Below are 25,571 nucleotides of genomic sequence, written 5' to 3'. Positions count from 1 at the left end.
GATAGAGAGAGAAAAAGGAAACAAAGAAAAAATAAAAATTTTGAAAATATAGTAGACGTAAAATGACTAAATTGCCCATGTATTAAAAGACAAAAATATTCTTTTTTGAGGTACCTGGTAACCGGTACCTCTCCTAAAGTCACCTGCTATTGCAGGTCACAATTTTAAAAAAACTAAATCCGAGCCGTTGAATACACGTGAATGAACGGTAAAAAAAAAAAAAAGTATAGAAGCATTACTCTATAAATAATTTCATTGATTTGGTACATTAGAAGGGAGAGAGAGTACAGGTGTATGTTAATTAAGATAGATCCACGCAGACACAAAAGATTATATTTTATTAAAATGAGGGGATTGGTTCACGGGATTTAATTATCCACAAAGAATTGACTTGCAAGGAATTAAGTATTATCCGAGAATTCAATTCCAATATCATATGAATATTTTTTTTACTTTTTTCTTTTTTTTTTTCTCAGAATGCTTAGGGTTATATCATTCTCTTGTTATGTCAATAAATAAATGTTCTATTAATTCTTCCCTTATTAATAGAGATAGCTATTATCATCATAATAATAATAATAATAATATAATAATATATATTAATTGACATTTCCATCACATCAAGGAAATGGCCTCTTAATGAGAGGTCATTAGGCATGAGCCAATAGTAGGGTACAATGTGTCCAAACGAATATTGGATGTGCCTGGTGCACCTTGAACCAAATTTAAAATCATAATAATAATAATAATAATATAACATACATTAATTGACACTTACATCACATCAAGGCAATGGCCTCTTTAATGAGACAGTCACTACTTAAGGCATGAGCCAATAGTAGGTTGCAATGTGTCCAAAACGAATATTGGATGTGCCCGGTGCACCGTGAACCAAATTTAAAATATACATCAAAAAATAAATTTTCCTAGTACAATAATTTATTTTAATATTTTATATTACATTTATTATCTATAAAGTATATAAATTTACAGTTTTATAACATCACAAAGAATGGAACTTACCACATATCTAAAAGAAATATTGGACGCACCCATTGCGCCATAGACCGATTGTAAAATATGCATCAAATATAAATTTTTATAGTAAAATAAATTATTTAAATATTTTATATTAAATTATACTATATCATATTTATTTTACAATACTAATTATTAGATGTTCTATCAATTATTTAATACACTTTGCGGTGTATGAAATATTAATATCTCTCTCTCTCTCTTGAAATTGTGAAAAGAGCTTCTCAAGAAACCACATCTACATTTAAGGCAGTAGTAACCAATGAGAGCTTACCATCTAATAGAAATTTTGAACATACTCATTATACCGTAAATTGACTATAAAATATGCATAAGAGATAAATTTTTATAATCTAATTGATTATTTAAATATTTTCTATTGCATGTACTATCTCGTATTTTGTTTCACAATACTAATTATCAGATATTTTATGAATCATCTAATATGCTTTCGTGGTGTATCAAATATTAGCATACACCAGGTGCAAGCAAAGATTTTTTCTCTCTTAGGAATGCACTCTATTAAACATATTCTATACTGGGTGTATATAATTACATACATTATATACTTAAAACTTTTAATAGAGATTTAAAATTTATTTCAATAAATATATTAAATTTATTATACATTGTAGATCAAATATATTTAATTAAAAATTGATATTAGAAATTAGTCTTCGAATATAAGTTCCGGTGTATGGCATGTTAATATACGCTAGGTGCATATAATAAATTCTTCTTTCTCCAATCAATTTAATAAGATAAAGACAACCACATGTATTTACTAATTTAAAATTAGTCCTCCAGTTTTTATTTTTTTAATTAGAAAACTTATTAATAGAATAGCTACTAAAACTATTAATTAAGTTTGATTGATTTTTAAGTAAAGTTATTAGAATACTTTAATTCTATAAATACTGAAAATTAAAAAATATTAATAAAAAAAATTAGCTTTTATAATGTATAAAAGGTTATATGAGTGTTTTTATATTTTTTGGTTATAATTTTTTAAAATTTTAAAATTTTAAAATTTTAAGAATTATATATGTTGATTAACTAAAATACTATCGACCCGCCGCGAAACACGGGCCCTACACTAGTTATATATTATTTTATAATTAATAGGGTGATAAATATCACATTAATTTGAAATTAAGCAGTATTTTTAAATCATTAAAGTTAAACACCTATGTGGGACAAAGATTTGAGACAAAAAAAAAAAAAAAAAAACTAAGAATGTGAGGTGGGTTTTGAATTTCTATATTTTGTGAATACTACAACAAAAATGGTCTATAGCGACACTTTTAAATGTCGGTACAGGTAAAAAAAAATTATTGCTAGCTAAACTACCTACACTTTTAAAAAGTGTTGCTATATATGGGGTCGCTAGGTATATAGTGACAGTTAGAGAGTGTCGGTATAAGCCAAAAGAGTGTTGCTAATTTACTAACACTTATTTAAGCATTTAGCAACCGCCGGAACTCTACCTCGTTGGCTGCAGTGGCGGAGGATGAGGAAAGGGAAGGGCTCTTCGTCTAGAATTTCAGTGGATTGAGTAAGGAAGAAAGGGAGATGGTAATCGATTTTTTTTTTTTTTTTCTTTTCTGTTTGTAATCGGGCCGAATGGGCTGGATGGGGTGGGTTGAGTAGAGTAACCTTTTATTTTTGGTTGTATTAGGCTTTTTATTTAGGCATTTGTAGATTTTTTTTAAAGTTTTAGCATAAATAGGACACTTACACAAAAGTGTCTCAAACATGTGTCGCTATAATCTAATTCTGCTGTAGTGGAATGGGAATTTTTTTCGTGAGAATCGTAAATTCCTGTCACATCAGATTCCTATGAATTTTCAATTCCTAACCCTATACTAGTGGAAACTATTGGAAACTAAAAGAAGTGCTGCAAACCAAGCAAGTGTAAATGCACTGAGATTTGCAGTAAGTTAAGATGGTTGGTGAAGCAAATGATACCTAACCAGGCTGTGTATAATGCATGCTAGGGTGACAATACAAGGGTTTTCAATCAATGAGTGAATAGAAGACTTTTAAGACATCCTTAAGAGGAGCAATCCAATCATGCCTGACTGTTTCCCCCCCAAAAGTTGGGCCAGCATGAAAGGTGAAAGGTCTACATTCCATCCGAAAGATCTAACTTTGTCGAACCGAGTTAGCTGCGCATGTCACGGTCCCAATCGGGCTTACTCCTGAATTCATGAACACCAAAAACGGTCACGAATCGGGCTCCTGGTCTTGTTTCTTATCGTCGATTTGAGATAGTTTCGATCAGGTTATTGCAAACCTGGCTTAATTTATTTCGTAGTTCGGTCGCTGACGTTTCAGTTAGGTTCGGAAGATGAATGCAAGCCTGCTGCGAGCCAAATTCTTCAACCGCTGACCCGATCGAAGATCTCCCTAGGGAAGCGTGTAGGGGTTTAATACGGCCTCACGTAGTGATCCTCGAAGTTTGCGCCCTTCGACTGGATCAAGCGATTCGGCTGATGAGCGATCGGATCAGCCGAGTTCGAAACCCTCTATTGTAGAATCGGTTCGACTGAATGAGCCGAATGTACGGACTGCACAGATATTTCGGTCGGCTGAAGAGCTGAATGCCTTCATATATTCAAACTTAACTTAAAAACTTGTACAAAAGAGAGTGTGCCTGTGAGGCATACGGACTCTGAAAATCTAACTTAAAGATTGCTCCTAAGAAAGACAGTAAATGCGGAGAAGAAAAAGATTACAAGTAGACTACTTCTAAAAATACAAGAAAAATGCGTAGAAATTGAAAAGTGGTCTTCTGTTCGCTGGAAAAAAAGACCTCTCTTCCAGAAATTACTCGCCTATTTATACTCCGCACATTGTTATTCGGTTATGTACACGATCGGCCACTTTCCTAATTTCGTGGGCCACTACAAGCCGATCCCAACCGTTAAAACCGCTTGAGGTTATCCTGTGATTTATTCTTTGCTCCCGACGCACCAAATATCATTTAACCCCAGCTTTGGAACCCCTGGCTGAGTCGTGCGCCGGCTCTCCACGTGGCGTTTCTTTATTGGTACTAACACAACCATACCTAACAGCCGGTTAGCTTTCAGATAACTTATATCGCGACTATTTGGGCACTTCCATCGAATTCAAATGAGGAATTTCATGAAAAGGGTGAGGATTGCTACAATTTCCTTACAAGTTGAGGACGATGCAGAGACGTCGAGTAATTCGAACTTACATCGCAATCTTTTGGATCAGAAGTGTAAGATTGCGACGGAATACAAAGGTTAAGAGTATCGAGGGGGACCAGACCACTGAGCAAGTGATTGAAAGAGGGTGAGGACGATGATGAGGAGACGTCGTACAATTCGATCTAAAGATCGATAAAAACTTGGGTTTTAAGCGAGATAAAAGAAGAAAAAGAAGAGAAGAAGACACAAACTGATGATTAGGTGCAGTAGCAGTGTCCCAATCAAGCAGGGGAAAGCACCCAATGATGCTTCTCTAAACAAGCGGGCAACATTCGGAAAATGACACACAACCTTCCACAGCTTTTAGCTTCTTATTATGGGATAAATAAAAAGGACATGTACTGTCACTGTACAAAGCTCCACACACTTTTACAGTTAATTTTTTCTCAGCAAAGAGAGTATTTTCTGAACAAATAAGATATCCTTTTCTATGTAGGGAGAGGAATCAATCCACTCTGGGACCCAATTAGGGATGTCAATGGGTATGGATACCCGAAATTTTATCCGAACCCGAACCCGAATGAAACGGATATATCCGATGGATATGGATATGGATTCGGATATGGATATCAAAAATAGAAACCCGACGGATATGGATTCGGATATGGATTTTGATTGTACCCGACCCGAACCCAAACCCGACCCGAACCCGAATTTATTTTGTATTATATATAATATATATATAAAAATTTGATGTTATATTTGAATTTGTATTTTAAAAATTTAGGTTTAATATAATATATTTTGAAATATTGAAAAAAGAAATAATTGTTTCGGGTTTAAATTTTCGGGTTCGGGTTCGGGTTTTTAAAAATCCGCCCCGAATCCGACCCGTTGACATCTCTAGACCCAATTCTCTCTCTTTCTCTGCCCATTACCTCCTCCTATGAACTGTAAAGCCTTATCATTTTGGACATCATCTCTATTGAATTTGTTTGCTGATTGATCCTCATCAAGCTCAAAATTTTCCAACCTGGCCATTTTGATTCTATGCTCCTCCTAAAAGTGCCTGTCTCCTATGCCAGCTTTGGGAGAATAAAGAAATGGGGTTGTTATGGTACATTTTCTAAGGTTAGTTGGATTTAAGATGTGTATACAAGGAAGCAAAAAAAAAAATTTAAAAAAAAAAAGAAAAGAAAGAGGTTGGAGATTCTGTAAAATTGTTGACTACAGCTCAAATAGGCAGAAACTAAGTTGTACTGCAGCAAAAACAGGACTTTTGTGACAACAAATTCAGCAATGAGATATAAATGTGACTTCAACAATATTGGTCCCCTACATACACAGCTGTTTTCAGAGAGAGAGAAAAAAAACGAAGATTCTCCACAGTTCAAGGGAGTAGAAAAGTACTTCTGATTAAGGCGAGAATTGCGACGAATAAGACGGAAAAAAAAAAAAAGAAAGGAAAAGATTGCTGAATCGACGAGTAATAACAACATTCTCATGATAACACAAAAGAACATCATGATACTGAATACTCGACTGGCTATCGCCCTCGCGCCGTTGACAATAGTAGAATGTGGTATTGATGAAAACTCTTCACACGAATATCGTGCTCGGACCCAACGGTTGTCAGTTTGTAGCTCCCCTGGCTGCTTCAGACCGATCGACTCGATATATATATATATATATATATATATCTATATATACAAAGGACACTTGTATGCTTGATAGTTTATATATATGATCTAGAGTTCAATCTTCATGCGAGATGTCGACATCGTGCCTGCATCAAAATATATGCATCTTATCAGTTGTGTTTTAAACTTTTGGTTCTAAAGTTACCTTTCAAAGTTAACTGTCGTAAAATCGAATTTACCTACCATGCAAGCTCTGAGAGGAAAAAGTAGCTGCTTCCTTAGTCTGCCCAAAGCCCATCTGCACAACACTCTGCAGGTCATCTTCCCAGAAAGTCCCAAGCTGAAGAAAAGCAAACAGCCCTTTGTCAGCATGCCGATCTTTCCTAGTCTTTAGACAACTTCCAAAGAGCGAGAAGGCGTTGCCTTTTCTATGTTATAGTCATCGTTAGGACTATTCGGTCGTTTCCTATCAGACTGATCTTTTAAGATTCGGTCGTGAGCCCCTCAATTTTGTGAGGCTAATGTTTAATGGTTAGTCCTGCGCGATTTCTCTCTTACCTGAGAGGAAGCATCTGCAAATCCGTCCAGGGGAGGAAGCGGCATGCTGANATAAGTTAAAATGATTGGCGTAAACAATACAGTATGTGTTGATGCCGACGTCGTCGAGGGGACATTATGTACCCCCGGTTCTATACCATAGAGAGGACAGGACGGCATAGGGTTTAGAGTTTGAAGTGGCAGAGTAGTAAGTGGCGGTTACAGACACTCTTTTTACGGCGCGGATAACAACTGAGGATGTTTAAGTGTTAGTTTTCTAGCTATTTATAGTTTTCTCTTTGATAAGGGCGGGGACTAACACCTTAAGGACATATATCGTTTGGACCTTAAGCTGTTTAACCGGGAAGTGTTTCGCGTTTTGGTCTGATGTGAAGGGTCAAAGGTGTAGAGGTTCTTCTTGGACTATAAGCTTTAGTATCATTAGTTATTCATAGATATTTATTCCACGAGGGGTTCAGATTAATCGTTTTTATTGTCCTCTTTTGTTTCTAAATGAGATATGGTATACGTAGTTATTTGACCTTAACGTGTATTTAGAAACTAAACCTGTTGTTTTAAACCTTGTCCTCCATGGTATGCTTTCAAATATATTGTATCGATGAAGGTTATTGGTTATTTTATCTTTAGTTTAGTTTAGTGTTTTACGTGGATGCGTACTTGCTATGTTTCGTGTTAAATAGACGGAACTAATTTAGTGTATTACAAGTCGTAGATGGAATTGATTTAGTGTATTTTGAGTAGTAGTAGTAGTTGTTGTTAATTTAGTGTATTGTAAGCCGTAGATATGTCTCAAAATGGTAGTTTAATCGATTTAGTCCGGAGTTTATTCATTAGTTTTTCGTTCGGTTCGTTTTTTCCGCATTTTTAATTTGTGGGTGTTTTGTTTTATAGATTGGCCTATTTATGCCTCTTTTTCACGGTCTTATGGAAGCCTTGGTGTCTGCGGGTTTGGGCATATTCTCCCGAATTTTTTCCTTGTGGTGTTCCGTTCTTGCCGTCCTGTTGGCGCGAGTTTTCGTTCCCTGTTTTTAGTCCCCTTTAGTCTCCTTTTATACCCCCGACGGTTTGGCAGATGATAAATATTATTATTATTATTATTATTATCCATTTCGTCTTTTCTCCCGCTCTCTGCATTTCGTCTTTTCTCTCGCTCTCTCTCGGCCGCTCGCGGTGCGGAGTGCGCTCCACCCGACGCTAGGGCAATTAATTACGAGATATTATTATAAATTATGTACGACTGGAGGTTGGCATCCTTCTTCGGTGCGGCCCGGCATGTCGGCTCTTGCACGCCACCTCCTTTTCAGCGCCGGGTGTGCTGGCTGCTGTGTTGCGGTGGAGGGTCTGCCCTGCCGCCTGCCCTGTCCGTTGTCCCGCTCTCTTCCACCTCTCATGCCCTCTTCCGTCTGCCCTACAGCCTGCCCTGTCCGTTGTCCCGCTCTCTTCCGCCTCTCCGTGGCGGTGCTTCCGCCTCTTCAGCTTTCCTGCCGCTCCTCTTGAGGAGGATATACACCTATCGTAAGTTTTTATCGAACTCAAAGTACGGTTTGCATACTACACTATTACAAAATATATACTACAAGTGTTAACGACACACGTGTTTTAGTGTTTCCACACCAATTCGACAATTCTTATCTCTGAAAAAATTTTTATAAACCCATGAACGAAAAAAAAAAAAGAGAGAAAAGAAAAGAAAAACAAAGAATTTAAAAATAGTAACAGGTTAATTTGAAGTGGTTTCGGATATGTAATCTAGTTTAGTTCTTTCTAGTATAGGTTAGTAGAAATTTTTAAGGATTAAAAATTTTTAAATAAGATATTTTTAGAATTTTTTGTAGATTCATTGAATTATTTGTATTATTAAAGTTTTTAATCTTTTATTTTAAAACCGAAGACTAATTAAAAAAAATAACGTAGTGACACAGTGTGCAGATGATGTTCTTTCAAAGTTTCGAAAAATTAAAGTACTGACAATGGATGTTTTAACGATAAAGTTGATATCTTGGGAGGTATGAATGATAAATAGATGTTACTATTTTATAGTATGATTGATAAATAAATACTACTAGTTTATAGGATTAGCTACTAGCCGAAATAATTTGTAATAAATACAATAATTTTTATAAATCTTTGGTTTAAAATATAAAAAAAGTTGTAGTAAACTCATCATTATTTTATTTTTTTTCCCTTTTGAAGTTTTTAGAGGGGACACCAAAGTGAAAAAAAGTGAAATCATGGGACACCAAATTTTACATAGTTTAGTCATGGGACACCAAAGAGTGAAATAGTGAAATCATAAGATACCAAATTTTACATAGTTTAGTCAGAGACATCAAAAAAGAGTTAAATAGTGAAATCATGGGATACCAAATTTTACATAGTTTAGTCAGAGACATCAAAAAAGAGTTAAATAGTGAAATCATGGGATACCAAATTTTACATAGTTTAGTCAGAGACATCAAAAAAGAGTTAAATAGTGAAATCATGGGACACCAAAACGTAAAATAGTGAAATCATGGGACACAATAAAAAAAAAGTTCAATCATGGGACACTAAATATATTTGGTATCCATGATTTCACTATTTCACATTTTGGTATCCCATGATTTCACTATTTCACTCTTTGATGTCCCATGATTGAACTATGTAAAATTTGGTGTCCTATGATTTCACTTTTTTTCACTTTGGTGTCCCATGATTAAACTATGTAAAGTTTGGTTCTTGGCTTCCTAAGTAGAATTGTCAGAGTTCGTTCTAAGTAGAATTGTCAGAGTTCGTTCTTGGCTTCGTTTTCGTTGTCTGCTACTCTTAACCCCTTCTTCTTTTCTTCTCTCATCCCTCTCCTCTCCTAATATTATACATAATGTTATATCTTTGCGGAAAATATATACTTAATTTACTTATAAAGCTTAAGTTGTCCTCAATTTACTTATAAAGATTAAGTTGTCCTCAATTATACTCTTGGATTACAATATGATCACTATCAGTAGTCGGTCTCTTGGCACGAGACGGTCGATATACTAAGACCGAGTCGGCTCTGAATAGTGTGTTAAAAACGACCACTAACACACCACGGGGTGAAGGGTCCCCCAGTGGGTAAGATTGTGATAATACTAGGATCGTACGGATTGAGAAAATTGGAGAGTCAATTTTCGATCGCTCTGTTCAGAGTGTAACAAATCACGATCACTCAAAGATTTTTTAGGTCGATCGTAAAAACCGCCACCAATCCGAATTCTTCAATTCTCTCAATTCGCACGATCAGGATCCTACCTACTAGAAGACCTTTCAGTCCGCATTGTCAACCAAGGTCTTAGTTAATGATCGCTTTTTACATTTTACTCAGAGCTGACTCAGTCCTAATATGTCGCTCGTTTCGTTCTGAGAGACCAACTACTGACGATACCTTTCACCCCGCAGTGTGCAGTATATGGGCTGATTCGAAGACCCAAACTCGTTCTGCTTATATATCAAAATTTCATAATACCTATTGTAGATTACCTTATTTTAAAATGCATTTTAGAAATTTTAACTTAAAATCTTTTTTACCAGGATACCTAGAGTAGTTCTGTTTATGAACCTACGGTGAAAATTATGAAGTGTCTTGTTTCTAATGTTATAAACTTTTACGTATCCGTTAACGTGAAAACCCTCATAAATAGTTTATGGTTTACTGAAGGTCGACGACAAGTAGTACTAGGGCATGAATCTAAAGTGGACGAGTTAAGAGATAGTAGCTGAACCACGCATAAACAAAGGTGGCTCCACGATACTAGCACATAAATCTAAAGTGGACGAGTTAAGAGATAGTAGCTGAATGGCGCACAAACAAAGGTGACAAAGGTGACTTATGGCAGACATGCCGTATTGAGCTGTAGCGCTAACAGTCCTCGTTTCAGCCTCAAGTGTGGCATGCGTTAGAGTTGCAGGGTCCCTCTGGCTAGTGTGCATGTCCGGTGTACCAGAGGTGTCTTCAGGTTCAAGCAGCGATGTAGGTTTGCCGTCGTTAGAGACCGATGTGTTTGAGGACTGAAGTAGCGGCCTGATAGTCAATGAGACGGGCGCTATTACTTAATCATTATAGGTGGTAGTCAATGCCATGGAACACCTTATTCTAGTTCTTTCGAAGTTTTATTTATGTTGTGAGTTTTGTTACTAGAAAATCGCTCATTGTATTTACAACTTCTATTTAACCTGTAGTTGCCTGTGAAGTCAAGACTTGATGTTAGGTCTTTTCGGTTGTACACTTTTAATCTTTCGTATTAGGTTTACTTCCGGGGACTATTGTGAAATGTAATGTTACTTGGCTATATTTAGACAGTAAGCACCTCGGACAGACACCTGTGACTAGTTTGTCTTTTAAGTCAAGGTTGAAGTAATAGTCGATCCAAAGATAGTAAGATACACAGGACTATGTATATTTTGGTGTAGTGTTTGGTGTAGTGCGCATTATTCCGTCCGACCTGAAGAAGAACCGAACTTGAACCTACTAAGGAAGTAACTTTAGAAGCACGCAGTGGACTCCAGTTTTCTTCTAACAAATAGGTGAGACAAGAGTAGGCTTGTTTGTTTATCTTTTATTATTCCTTACAGAGGATTACGTTAAACTACGCTTTTATTGTATCATTTAATTCGAATCAACGTTCAGTTTCTTTTCTAATCAGTCCACGTACGTTCTTCTTCCAAATCATTCACTTAATTCTTTTATTTGATGATTCTTCTTCTCACACTTTGGAGTCAGCGTAGGGCTGCGTCACGTTCGTAAGGTCGAAGATGTGTTTGACGAAAGTCAACACGGGGTAACTTTAGTAGTCAACTTGCTCGCTCGAGAAGTTTCAACTGTAGTCCTACCTGTAAGTAGAAGGAGCTCACCTAGATTCTAATGTTTATTTGTCAGTTGACAGCGACACGCATACTACCGTCTCTTTTAAACATTTACTTCTTTTATGTTAACGGCTTTTGTTATTCGGTTTCTCGTGGACGTTCTAGGCTCGAGAACGAAGAAGACTACCTACTCCCTTGAGCTAAAACGCTAGGTTTGCTGGGCTAGAGTAATCCCGTCCTAGTTCTTACAGTCGAGCCAATCAACGACGCTATTGGACAATTCACCTGGCCGGTCTGTAAGAAAATCAATTCGTTTTTTTTACTACATTTTATTTATTCTTATCGTGATTGTGGATAAAATCTGATACCTTAGCCTTACCTTAAGTAACTAAGGCTATCAACGGCAAACAAAATATCCTTAGCCTAAGGCTAAGAGTAAGGTGAGGCCTTACCCTTACCGGTTTAGGTAAATACTAGGTTAGGCTAAAACTTAGGGCCTAACCGAGTAAGGTTTCATTTGATAAGTTTTAGGAGAAAGTGGTTGTGGATGGAGGAGAGGGAAGTAGTGAAAGGAGAGAGAATTAGTTTTGGGAGAGAGTTTTTAAAATTTAAAAGTAAGGTTAAAGGTAAAGTTATTACTTGGTTTATAAAAACCTATTAAGCAGTAAGGTAAAGGGTAAGGTTTCGTTAGGTTAAAGTAAAGAGTAAGGATAAGGTTAATACTTGGTTTGTACGGGATTATCAACTAACGTTTTTCGAAGCAGGCAAATAGCGGTTTTCTTTCGGGATATGGTTTCTAAAAAATTCATTTAAGTTTTATTTTTTTTATCACGTTATACTTCTGTTTTCAACACACTAATGTTAGTGATAACTCTAGAGACGAGGAACCTAAAAAGGGTGATTTTAGTCTCCACTACTAAACATATTAACCCATGAACGATCTAATAAACAAGTATAAGTACTATTATGCATTTTAAAACTAAGGGGTTCCTTGAGAATTGAAGTCTTTTCTAGTCGACAGCGTATTTGAATGTTCTCGTCATCAAACTACTGATTTTTCTTAGAATTTTTCTTGTGTGTTTTTTACACAGATTTCCTTAAGTTACAGAAGTTCGTCTTGACCGACAATAACTACTGTACCTCGTAAGTACCAAGGAAACCGATTCGCCGATCATCTTTAACTAGTCGATATCCTAAGTAAATTATCGAAAATGTTAAGAAGATATAGAGAAACAGACGGAAAAACGAGGAGAGATAACGATCTAATGGAACACAAGTTTGAATTTTGACTCTATCCAAACAAGTCAATAACGTTAAGTTAACTAAATGGTTGTGCTATAGGAGGTTTCATTGATCTACTTTTTAAATTCTTGGTATGAAAAGGTAATGTTAGTCGGTTAAGATCAGTAGGTAGTTTTTCTCCATAATATTTTATTAATAGATCCATTTGACGTAGTAAGAATATTGATTTTGTCATTATGGAGATTATTGTTTTCTATAATGCGGGCGTGGTTTTGTAAAAGGAAAGTTAATTCGTGATATAAATCTTTATGTTCTACGTAATCACGAGAAACGATAAGATTATATTACTTTAATAATCTATAATCACGTGGCCGGAATTATCCCCATCGTTCCTCCAAGGCAGCCCTATATACCGCTGTTAAATCAATCGTTAGAACCACGGCTGCCGGTTGGTGTTCACGTGTTGACGTGTTCCTTGAATGTTAAATGGTCTATAGAAGAAAGAAAGACAAGTACGTGTATAAGTGTATAGTGGCATAAGTGTATAGTGACGATGTCATATGTCACTGACTGATATTAGTGGGAGGACTTCCTGTTATAAAAGTAATCTTCTTAAGTTACCTCGGGAAATTCATTTTGTTCAATCCTTCCAGTAGTATCGTATTGATCTTGACTTTATAAAGTAGGTAAATTTAATCAAAGTCTTCATTGGTTCTCACCCGTCGTCCCAGAAGCTGTTAGTTTAAAATGGCCGGACACCTAAGAAAAGATAGTTATGTAAAAGATGAGTCAACAGTTCAAATAGAATTTTTGGATATAGTAGTACGGAAGGCTCTCATTTTATCTTTGGTGAATATAAGGAATTTTATGTCTTGAATTTAGAAAAGCGTTAAAAAAAAAAAAAAAAATGTAAAGTCCCTAGTCTGTAAAATGTATATACAGTTTTTTTAAGATTTGGTAACCGTCAACTACGTGTGACATGTCGAGAGTTGTTTTTAATGAACACACAACGGAATTTTGTCGGATGGTAGGGTTAATTGATTTAAATTTAGATCCACTGTCTCCAGGTGCCCAAATAAACGAAAGGTTCAATTTCGTTTTCTTGAATTGTAACTGTGTTGTCTCTCGTACTACTTGACATATGAACTTCTACCGTAGTATTGTTTTAGATTATTAGATTGACAGTTCCCGGAAGCATAAAGAGGAGAATCTTATCTCCCTCTCTAGAACCTCGTTGATCTTGAGAGAACTCAACGAAAGCTTAGAAACGGATTTCCTTTCTGGATGGTTGAAACCACAGAAACAAAAGAAATTTTCTCCTAGGGTTAATCTAAAGATCTGAAGTCTTTTCGGTTATTGCTTTGTACCTACCGGAAGTGTTTTCTACACTTTCTTAGAAAGAGCAGAAATATTACAATAACTGATGACTTCATCTTTATATAGTTCTTAGTAGTGAGCAAACCCTTTTAAAATAATATTTAACATTCTAATGGGTTAGATAGAGACTGATGGGGGAATGGTCAGAAAAGAAAAAATCTTCAAAGTTATTGACAAGGAGAAACCTTCAGTATCCAAAAAAAAGGTCAAAAGAAAAAGGGAACTTCAAAGAAAAGAAGATAATGAACTCATTAATTAATGAAGCTAAAACAAATCGAAGATAAGCTTGGTTCGGTGATTTTTATAAGACAACGAAGAAAGTTATGTAGAGTTGGGCATCTACCGTAATGTTTGAGACAAAAGATTTAACCTTTTCTTTTAAGATCACAGTCAAGTGTATCTTAAGATATTTCTTCTGTTTTCAACCCTGATCGAGATGGTTTACTTTTCTGCTACTTAAATCTCTGTATGTCCTTTAACTCTCCAGTTTGTTTTTACCGTCTATTCAGTCGGTACTTCGAAGTTGGTACGTAAATCAGTATTATTGTCTCTCTTTTATTACATGACTGGAAATAGGCCAGTAGTGACGATTTCGGTAGTTCGACTAATTCATTAAGATTGTATCAAGCGACGTGAAGGGACAGGGGTGAATGAAGTGACGTTTCTTACGTTTCCTTGTAGTACTTGTAAAATGGTTTTACCCTCAATTACTACCGACTTTCGTCAAAATCGTAGTCTCAAACATCATCGGCAATCCATTTGTCGAAAAAACTCGATGTTTGAGAGAATAAATCTGGAACTTTTTGTTAAAGGGTCATTTCTCTAACGTATTTTACCGAATTACTTTTGTCTTTTCTTATAAGAATTCGGTTTATGAAGAAGGGTTATTTGTCTACGTGACTTAATAACTTATTAGTTAGTACTTTATACGTTTTCTAACTCATTAACGCTTGTACATCTTTCGGTTCTCTTCTAACGTCGACTTCAACGTTTATCATTTTCTAACTTTTTCCGTAGATCTTAGTTCCTTGTAGTTAAATTTCACCATATCTTCCTTTTGCCATTCAAAGAGACTGACTAACGAGTGAAGAATTTTCTAACTTGCTACTTGTTCTCGTTGTGTAGAATACTAAGTATACGTTAAACGATTTACATGAACTGTCTCATTAACTTTTTCTTGATGCTAAAGTACTCCTCTTACTAAGTAAGAAGAACTAAAGAAATTAGTTATTTGAGTTGAAGATGTAGAGATATAGATTTTAAAATCTTCGGTAAATACCAAATGAATAAACCTCGTACAACGGTATTTAAAGAATGTAATTGAGTAACACCTTCAATCCGTATTAAAATAACGTAGTGTTACAGGATACTGTTTGAATTCATCCAGACGTTTTCAACGTACAAAAATAGAGAGGTACTTATGAAACACATAAAGAGAAGTTATTTTACATAGTAGGTAGACGACATACATTCCATAAGATCGGTTCAGAACGTACCTTATGTATACGTGACATAATCGTGTTTCTGTTATACGTCTTGGAGTCCATGGGTGTATTCTCACAACGGAAATTCAGGTAAACACTACTTCGATCTTCAGTTTACAAGGCATATGTCGACTATTTTGACCCTTGATCGTACCTATTTAGTCAGATCTTCTTATGACGTATTACTTTGTTTATTAGACCATTTAGGCTTTGACGACTCGTTCAAGGTGTTTCCAACGCTGGCGATTCGTCGTAGTTTCACGTTTACTCTATCTTTACTCACTTATTATAGAAAGTGTTAACTGTCTTAGCTAAACTAAGAATTTCCGGTTAGATTGAAGTGGTTAAAAGCTCCTGTAGCTAATACACCATAAAGACACTCTTAGTTCCGTACTTCGTAATTAGTTGTCTGTTTTTGTTGTTCATCTGTAAAATGTCATTTTCTTCTCTACTCTGTTTTACTCAGTATGACAACGAATCTGACAATCTGTTAACTTAGTAATGTAAAGTCTTTGTCCTGAGTATACTACTATATTTCCTTCCTCTTATATCGTTAATCGTCTGGACAGTTTAGAGAAACAAGGATAACGTAGTTAGAGTAGTTACTTTTATTACGTCCCACGAAAAAGGAACCGTTCGACTTTCCGTAGTGCTTGTTCAAAACGTGGTAGAGGTTATTTGTAGACTTACTCGGTTTTTTCCCAAATCAGTTGAATCGTCCACCGCGAACATCCTCTGGTTTTTTTTTTCTCTTTCTTTTAGAAGGTTAACTTAAAGTCCTCCGTCAAGTACGTCGATAATAAAGATAGGCTCTTTTTGTTTATTACGTTTTGTATTTTGATACTTCATCGCAGTTTAAAGGTGCGTTTTGACTTGATGGACATGTTCGTTTTAAACTACATATATTTCTAGCGTTCTTCTTGGGAGTTTTTAGTAAGTCAAGATTTAATGTGTTTTATTTGGTTGGTATATGATAAATATGAACTTTATTTAGTGTATAATCTGACCTTGCCAAAAGTATGATGACCTTATAAAGCTGATGATACTAGTTCCGGATTACCGATGTATTCGTCGAACTATTAAAGTAGGATGATACTAGTAATGAATAGTAATAATAGTTGTATCGACTAGCTTAGAGTCGACAGAACAACTTCGGTTAATAGTGTTATAAAGTATTCTCTTTATTGATGATATGTTGTTCGACTTACCACAATACCACGTCATCGTCAATTGTAACGAAGTTTGATAATGACGGTACTTAAATTATTTCGTTGAGAGTGAATACAAGAAAGGGAATGTTGATATTTTCCGTGGGAATGTTAATATTTGATGGAAAACAGATTATACAAGAAAGGGTATGTTGATATTTTCCGTGGGAATGTTAATATTTAACGGCAAATAGATTAAAAACAGCTTGAGTCTACTTATTTCTTTACACAAACGTGGAACAGAACTCATTAAGTGGTATCTCCCCGGTTGATGTCTCTAATTTAGTGTTCTTTAGTGTTCTTGTTTTCCAACCTTTTGTTTCTTATTCTTATTTACCCTTTGTTTCTAATTCTTATTTTTCCTTCAGTTATTTGAATCCATTAAACACTAGTTTGATACTTGACGTTTCGAGATACCAGATATGATAACATTATACCTGGAATTTGGTCTTAACTTTAATTTTTTCCCTTCTCAACATCGAAATTTTCCTAAGAGTAGAACGTCTACGTTATTAAAATACGTGAAGATTCGAAGTATTAACTGTGAAAGAACGACTCCCCATCTTCTCCGGATGCTTACTATAATCGGTGGCGTATACAAGTTGTGAAGCTGGTGCTAAGTGGTTGAACAGAGTAAAACAATAAATATGAGAAGTAAAGAGTATAGGAGATAGTTTAGTAAATGCAGTAAATACAGGTTGTTTTGGAGTTTGTTTATTCCTTTTGTACAGCGACCGACCGTTCAACACGCTAACATCCTGTGCTCAGATGTCACTCCTGGTACTAAGTAACGATCATCCATTAATGTCGTCGATTTTACTATTTGATATTTTGATTACCCTCCTCCCTATTTTACTTTGTGGTTTCTTGGTGGATAAAGTGAGTTTTAAATGATATTTTGTATTTTTATGAACAGAAAATAACCTCGTTAAAAATCTCGACGTTTGTTGTTCTATAATGTTAGGATACTTCGTGCCTATGAAGGCATGGGCATAGCCTATGCATAGCCTATGGTTATACGTGGGCTATGCACAGGCTATACCCTTACTTCATAGGCCGTAAAAATTTTTTATTTTTTTATAGCCTATGCCGAGCCTATGCACTCCCTATGCCGCCCTATGCCCTCCCTGTGCCGGTCTAAGAAAAAACCAGATTTTACTAGCTTTGAATTTTAAAAAAATTTTCAAGTGTAGGTTTGGATAACCTTTCTTCCTTTTCTCACTCTTTTTGTAGTTAGAAACAAGTTAAACAGGAAAAGAGATAGAAAAACGAGAACTTACCATCTTCCGCGAATAAGAGCAAGATAGAAGTGTGTTATAAATGAGAGAAAGTAGATTAAACAGTTAGATCGTAATTCGTTTGTTTTCGATATCTCGACTTATACTATGTGTAGACTGCGACGAGCTGCTTTTCCTATCGTATAAAAAAATAATGATTAAATTAATATCTTGATTGTTTTGTCTGTATATATAACTTACCGATTAATAGATTAAACACGCTGATGCATAGATAACAACAGTAAACTAGTTCAACCTACTATCAACCAAACTATAAAAAATATATTAATAAAATATACTAACTAATAGAAAAAAATACTTGTATACATCTTATTAATATGTTCAATTACGTATAATTTTATATAAGAAATTATATCAGGTTTATAGGACTAACAAGAGTTACATAGTAATATATATTAGTTGTATATAAATTTATATTATAAAATAAGTTCATATAGAGCGCATAGCATAGGATCTTTTGAATCCTTAACGGCATAGTGGTATAGGCATAGCACAGCATAGGCGTAGGGGCATAGGTATAGACACGTCGTATCAATGTTAGGTTTATTTAGAGAGTAGTGTATTCCTTACTTTGATCCGTTACTTTGATTTCCCACGATATTCTTTTAACTCAAAGGTCGAAAGCAAGTACCTATACATTGTATATGGGATTCAACCTAAAACAGTATGTCACTTTGTCGCATTCTTATCGATGTTCAGTGCGCTGAGGTTGGTACTTAGGTTTGTTCATCTACGGTACACATAATGAAGTAAGTAATTTTACTGTTACTTTATAATTTTCTCTCCAAATGAAAGTCTACCTTACTTGTGAAGAATTCTTTATTAGAAGACTAGTACGAAGCATCTCAACTCTTTTCTCTGTTCGATGTTGTCTTTTTTTTTTAATGAAACGTTTATGTTTCGTTTGTTCTTAAAGAAACGAGTCGGTAAAAATGTTATAATGTAAGTTTTTTCTCTGTCCTTGTGTTCCATCAGTTTTTCTTTTTCATTTCTTTGATTTTCACTATTATCGGTTAATTCGTGTACTCATGGGTGTAATAAAACCGGGTGTTCTTTCCAAAATCTCAATTAAGAATAATCGATACTTCGTGCCTATGAAGTTTAAAGTACGGCATTGAAAAACTTAATAATAAAGTATGCTAACTAATAAGAAAAAATACTGGTCTACATCTTGTTAATATGTTCGATTACATATAGTCTTCTACAAGGATTTATATTAGGTCTATAGAACTAACAAGAGTTATATAGTAATGTATATTAGTTGTATATACTCAACTCGACCTTATGATAATAATCATAAACCTGAGAAAACGATAACTAAAAAATCGGCAATCTAGATGTGAAATTAGTTAAGGTGGGAAATCTAATATGTTAAGTTGGTCGGTGGGTGAGTTGGGATCCCCTCGTGGTGATTTAGGATCCCTTAATGATAGTAGGATTGGGATGTTAAAAAGTAGGTTCCTAATTTTTGAGATATCGTTTTTTTAGGTTTATGATAATTATCATGAGGTCGGGTTAAGATATAAATTTATATAAATTTTATTATAAAATAAGTTTATATGGGGCGCATAGTATAAGAGCTGCAAAATCCTTAATAACATAGTAGTATAGGTATATCACAACATAGACATAGGAGTATAGACACAGACACGTTGTATCGAATGATCCCCTTAGTTTCTTTGTCCTGTTCTTGTTTTCCTAAGGTCTTCAAACATATTAGTGGACTTGTTCAACTCCTGGTCGATCGAAGTCTTTTCAACGTAAACAGACGCGACGTGTACGTGCCCGGTAGTTTCAAAAAGGCCAAGGTCCTCCAGGTATGTTTTCGTGTGGAAATCCACCTGCTTAAGGATTAGAGACTTTGGCCAGGAACACACAGTAGCCGTTGTGTTAACGGAGTTGTTCAAGAACTTAGATTCTTTCCTGTCTTTTTTTTTCCTTGACTTATCATACGTGTTTTCGTTTTCCTAATTCGTTGAGCAGTCGATTTTTATAAAATGTGCGAGTAATCTTATTTATATGTGTTATCTGATATACACTTGTGTCAAGTTAATATTTAATTGATTCTACTCTTTTTATTGTAGTGAAAATACCCTTCTAGTTATTAGATATATTAGATTACGTGTTATACATTGTGACTGGACGAAAAGTTCGGGTGGTTATAGTAACATTAGAAGACAACCAAAAAGTAGTTGAAGGTATCGGAAGTGAGAACTCAGTATAAGACTGCCTTCGCACAGGTCATAGTTTATCGACAGAAACAACTGTGGTTGGTTCAGAGGTCCAAATTCGAACAGCCCTAGTTGATTAGGTTGCTGGCCTTCTTTATATCAGACGTTAAGTTATTCTTTGTTTCTCTTAAAACAGTGGTGTCAAAGTCTATGATATGAAAGTTGTGTTCCTTTTCAAGGAGTTCTGTTATTATCTTTTCCCCCCCTTTACGGGTCGTTTTTTTCAAGTATGTATCAAGTGTGGGGTTTTTTTTTTTTGTTAAACTATATTCTTTCGACGTTCCTGTATTGTCCACTTCCAATTAACATTAACGAGATAGTCACAAGGTTTTGGTTGTTTATTCTTTGAATGGACTGCACATCTTCAAAAATTCTGTTGTGTGAAGGGAAAGGCGACTCTTAGTTCTAGTTGTAAACGTGGTAGAAGAAGACGGAGTAGAAGACCCAAGTAAAGATTTTAGATTATTGTTTTTATTTCTCGCTACGTTAATTCAACTTTCGGTTGTATGATTACTATGTAACACCTAAACGTGGTGATTATAACGGTTTACGTACTGGTATACACGTATCTGTGAACAGTGTAAATTTTAGTTAGTTTGTTTTGGTCAATGTGTTAATGTGGGGAAAAAAGAAAGGTTCATGAGATCATGAGTAAAATTAATGTGAGATAGTTGTTCTTTTTAAGATCTTGTTGGTCGCTCCTTAATTTCCTGTGATCAGTAGGGGTCGAGCTTTACTGATCTTGATGTTTGATGCTACTTTACCCTCTTTGTTAATTACCTCAAGTATAGTTAACAAATAGTTCTTACTGATATGATGTTTTTTACTTGACTCTTATACCGCGTAGGTCACTTTGGTGTTACGATCGGCGAAAGGATAGAAACGATTAATCCAACTATACGAATGTACCACCGATCTACCTGTAGGGATAGGTAATTAGGTCACGTTCTGAGGCTGTATTATTTAATTTATCTTTTGTTCCCTTCCATCTCCTAGCTTGACTTTAAAGTGATGTTCGTGTAGTCTGAAGTGTGTCAGTTGAGTTTGTGTTTCAATATTATATGAAGATAAAATGACTTTATAAAGTTTTCTTTTGTTTCGGAAGTCGACTTAGGTAATCGTCGACAGACTAAGATCAAGACTGCCGTTTGAGCTTTGAGTACCACTATAATTCTGGAGTTGTCTCATTAAATGTTCAAGTATTTTGAGAAAGCGTGTTCGTAAACAAAGAAAAACTGCCGTTTAAACTTTGGGTACTTTTGCATTTATTCTGGATTGTTGTGTTGCTGTATCTTCAAATATTTTGATAGAATTTTGATATTAAGCGTGTTCGTAGAAAAAATACAACGGAGCGATGTTAGGAAACAAATACGTTGCCAGCTTCTAGTTCTTGCGTGGTCTATTGTTTTTGTTTTCCTTTCCTAGAACGCTAGTGATTTTTCCTCTTTTCCTCTCTCTTGCCTTGCTCTGGAGTTGCTACAACGGTTGTTCCATTCCTTCGACGAACAAATCGAATTAGAAGAGGACTAAGAGAAACTAAAAGAGGAACTTGCTGAGCTCGAGGTCTCACAAGGAGACGTTGAGTAGGATAGTGTTAGTTTGTGCGGGTTGTTTAGTAGATATGGTTGGTTTAGCTATATTCTGTTGGGTTAGCCGCAGCTAGATTCTTCACGTTTTCCTAGCTCTTTAATTCCAAAGCTAGCAAGGCACACCATGGAACTCCTGCGCCTAGAGCAACAGTTCCTCCGCTCTCCGGGACTCCTACAGCAGGCACCTGTACCTCCGCTCGACCAGCAGGAGATACAAGCTTAGGAGGCGGTAGCGGCGAGGCGAACTACGGTACCCTCTCTGCTTCTTCTTCTGCTACTTCTTTCTCTCTCCCTCTCTCTCTCTCCCCCTCGCCGCTTTTTCCACTTCATCCTCAACCATAGCTCTCCTGCTCACGCCTCTGCCTTGCCGGTTTTTTAGGGTGGCTATATAAAATTAGTTTTTTTTTTTCCAATTACTGGGCTAAGCCAAAGCCTGAGGGCAAACGCACATGGGCTTCATATTCATCAGCCCAAACCTAATTTTTTACGGCGTGAATCCCTACGTTTACCTAGGCCCAGCCACCTCGAGGGTAAAGCTAGCCGGGGCTTACCCTGCTATTCACCCTTGTTTTTTATATCTTTTTATATTAGGCGGGGTTTAGATAGTACTAGGCGGTTCATTTATTTCGCTCTCCGTTTTATGAAAAAGAAGGAAGTTAGATAAGGCTAGGCAATTTTTAGGTGGTTTTTAGGCGAGGGCAGGACTAGGCGGGGCTTACCTCGACATCCACTCTCGATTTTTATTTTTTTTTTATTAGGCGGAGCTCAGTCAGGACAAGATTGTTTTTTACTTCGCTCTCCACTCTTTTGAGAGTGTGGGGACCTAGTCAGGCCAAACGTAGGGATCGGTGTGCAGGTGAGGTTAGAATGGCGAGAATTTAGATTCTTGATTTTAAATTAATATTTAATTAAACTATAGATTATTAATAAGTTAATAAAAGATTATAGATTTAATATATTTTTGTTATTTATAATATATATTCGATTTTATATTACTATCATTTGATATATACTTACCAGTTTATAAATATTGAAATAGGATTTTACGAAAGATAGTTCGTATCACGAGATGACTCTCATCGAGATTTATGTGGTTGAATTAACAATAACCAATTCAACCTAATAGTGATATCCTCTTGTTAAACACAGAACCATGTTATGTTAATCCATCATCTCTTGAGGCGGGTATATACACATCGTAAGTTTTCGTGGTATTTAAAGTACAATATGCACACTATGCCATTATAATATATATATATGTACAAGTATTAATATTATACGTGTTTTATTGTGTCTTCCACACCGATTCGATCCCCACCGTTAAGTCGAGCGACAAGCGCTCGGTCGAGTACAAGCCGAGCTTTACTCGAGCTCTAGCTGAACGAGCAAATCATTTGCTCGGCTTGTGCTCGATTTAAAAGGTCGAGTAAATTATTTGCTCGGCTTGTGCTCGATCCCAGTCGAGCGAGCACAAGCCGAGCTATTGTAGAGCTAATATAAATAATAGTATTTATTAATATTAAGAATATTTATATTTTTTATTTTATTGATTAAAGCCAATGTCAACACAATTGTTCTATTGAAGCCTGTGAAAGTTAATCCTACATGTTTTGAATTTAAGATGGAATCGGTATGAAACTGGCCATCTCTTTTGTCGTAATGATTTCTCGAAAGTTGGAAAGTTTGAAGAAATTTGGGTTAGCAAATGGTTCTGAAAGCATTTAACCTGGCTAGACTTTCTCTCAAGATGATTTAATCCTCTTGTTTAGTTGTTCAAATTTTGCTTGTAGATTGGACCTAAGAAAACTACACACTGAATTCTCATTATGTTTACTGTTGTAGGCTTCATTTACACGCGCAAAGAAATGGGTTCAAGAACTTCAAGCTCAAGGTAATGCATAACCCTTCAATTAATATATTTTTCTATTCTCTCAGATGGGTGTTAGCATCAGTTAATGAGGCTTGTCCTGTTTTCTCATTTTACTATTACTTGGAGAAAAGCGTATACACAGGAACTCAGATGAAGCATAATTTTGTATCAGATTCTTTTTAAAATTATTTAATTTTCTTACTGAAGTAATTAGAAAAATGGATCAGATAAAATTCTTCTCAAGGGCTTCAGAGGCAAGGGAGTATTATGGACAATTCAAATGCTATAGTTTAAAGATTTGTCAAATTAAAGAGACTCCTAATCATATTTTCTATAGTGTATGTCTCTTTTTATGAAAAATGTTGAGCTTTTGATGATTTGTTATGACGAAGAGTATAACACCGGAGGCATCTAAATAATAAGGTGACTCTTCTTTTCTCAAATATATGACAACTTCCAAAGAGCGAGAAGGCGTTGCCTTTTCTATGTTATAGTCGTCATTAGGACTATTCGGTCGTTTCCTATCAGACTGATCTTTTAAGATTCGGTCGTGAGCCCCTCAATTTTGTGAGGCTAATGTTTAATGGTTAGTCCTGCGCGATTTCTCTCTTACCTGAGAGGAAGCATCTGCAAATCAGTCCAGGGGAGGAAACGGCATGCTGAGGCTTCGGTGGAGCGAGGAGCTCAATGGCATCTCTACGCCATTGTTCACAACGCTCTGAAGAGGGTGGTGGTGCCCCTGCGGTTGGTGAGAAAAAGGAAATGCCTGGGTCGGGGCGGCCTCCAGTGGATAAACCGGGGGCGGCATTGTTCCGCATTCTTGATGCATCTGTAATTGCAAAGAAAACCCCAGTTATAAGCCGCAGAATTCCTAATCTCTATAATTAAAATCAAGAACAATAACTCACATCTTTAGGGAGGATATTGTCCATGTTAAACTCGAGGCGTGGATTCATTGTTGCGAGTTTCATCGATAAGAACTGAAAGCGGAAAGCTTAGGTTCGATTAGTGCGCGAATTACTACTGAAAGAAAAATGTCGAATTTTCCAGCAATTCGTGTACCTCGACCTGGCGCTGCAACGACTGCACGTAGTTGATAATCTCATCAAGCATAACTGCTTTTTCCGTCACCTGTAAATTCACAAATTGGGAATCACCAACACTCAAAATGACAATTTTTTACTTTTTTTTTCAGTTTGTTTAAGAAAACAGGTGAAGAATTAAGTGAGAGAGAACTACATCCAAATACCTTATTGCAGCCCGGGACCAAATCTTGCAGAAACTTCATCCTCTCACTGATCTTCTCTCTCCTCACCTACAATTTTTACCAAGAATGTATATACTATCCATTTGAGAAACAAGCATTTCAGGGATTGATCGAAATCGAAATGGGCTACTAAAATGGATCCCAATCCTCCCTAGATCTCTCACCCTCTCCGCGAGGCTGTGGCTATCAGTGGCTTGGCCCCGCCGCGCCCGCACATGATTGTAGTCCTTCGGCGGCTCGGGCGGAGGCATTGGTTGGAGGTAACAGAGATCATACCTTCAATCCAATTTGGGGGGAAAAGGGATAGATCCGGTGAATTATTCTCCATAATTTTTTCGCCACTTAACGGTGCTTTTTTATTTTTTCCACCAAAATGGATGATTAGATTTATGTTAAAATGATTGTAAAATGGTGTCTTTGGAAAGAACTGTACGTTTTCAAATGGGTCCTTTCTAAGAAAGAGGCTTCTACTTTTCCGGACGTCCCAAGGCTATGGTGTTGCCTTACAAATACAAGGATACTACGGACGCTTAAAGATTCAAACTCACCATTAAAATATATATATATATATATATATATATATATATATATATATATATTATCAAAATACTTTATTTTTGGGAATAAAGTTCAATCCCAGACGACTAAACTTATTCGTTGTGGACGTCCTTTCTTTGGTATGCGATTTATAAAATCCATTACCATTTACGTGTTAAGGTCGGTTCTTATTCTACATTTAACTGCCCTTTTCTTTGTTATTACGTATTTTGTT

The 25,571-nt window shown here is 35.8% G+C and overlaps 1 protein-coding gene across 1 annotated transcript; it reads right to left on the bottom strand.

The window, feature by feature from the left end:
- Nucleotides 5,472-25,148, bottom strand: LOC109722765 (transcription factor bHLH77-like). The gene is made up of 7 exons (XM_020250896.1): nt 24,964-25,148; nt 24,782-24,847; nt 24,595-24,663; nt 24,441-24,512; nt 24,146-24,361; nt 6,098-6,194; nt 5,472-6,000 (listed from the first exon to the last, which is right to left on the bottom strand). Exons 1-5 carry the CDS (start codon nt 25,048-25,050, stop codon nt 24,167-24,169), a joined length of 489 nt encoding a protein of 162 aa, XP_020106485.1. The 5' UTR covers nt 25,051-25,148; the 3' UTR covers nt 5,472-6,000; nt 6,098-6,194; nt 24,146-24,166.

Source organism: Ananas comosus, linkage group 17 (assembly GCF_001540865.1).
Source record: "Ananas comosus cultivar F153 linkage group 17, ASM154086v1, whole genome shotgun sequence".
Lineage (NCBI taxonomy): Eukaryota > Viridiplantae > Streptophyta > Magnoliopsida > Poales > Bromeliaceae > Ananas > Ananas comosus.
This window is presented reverse-complemented; position numbering and strand designations above follow the sequence as displayed.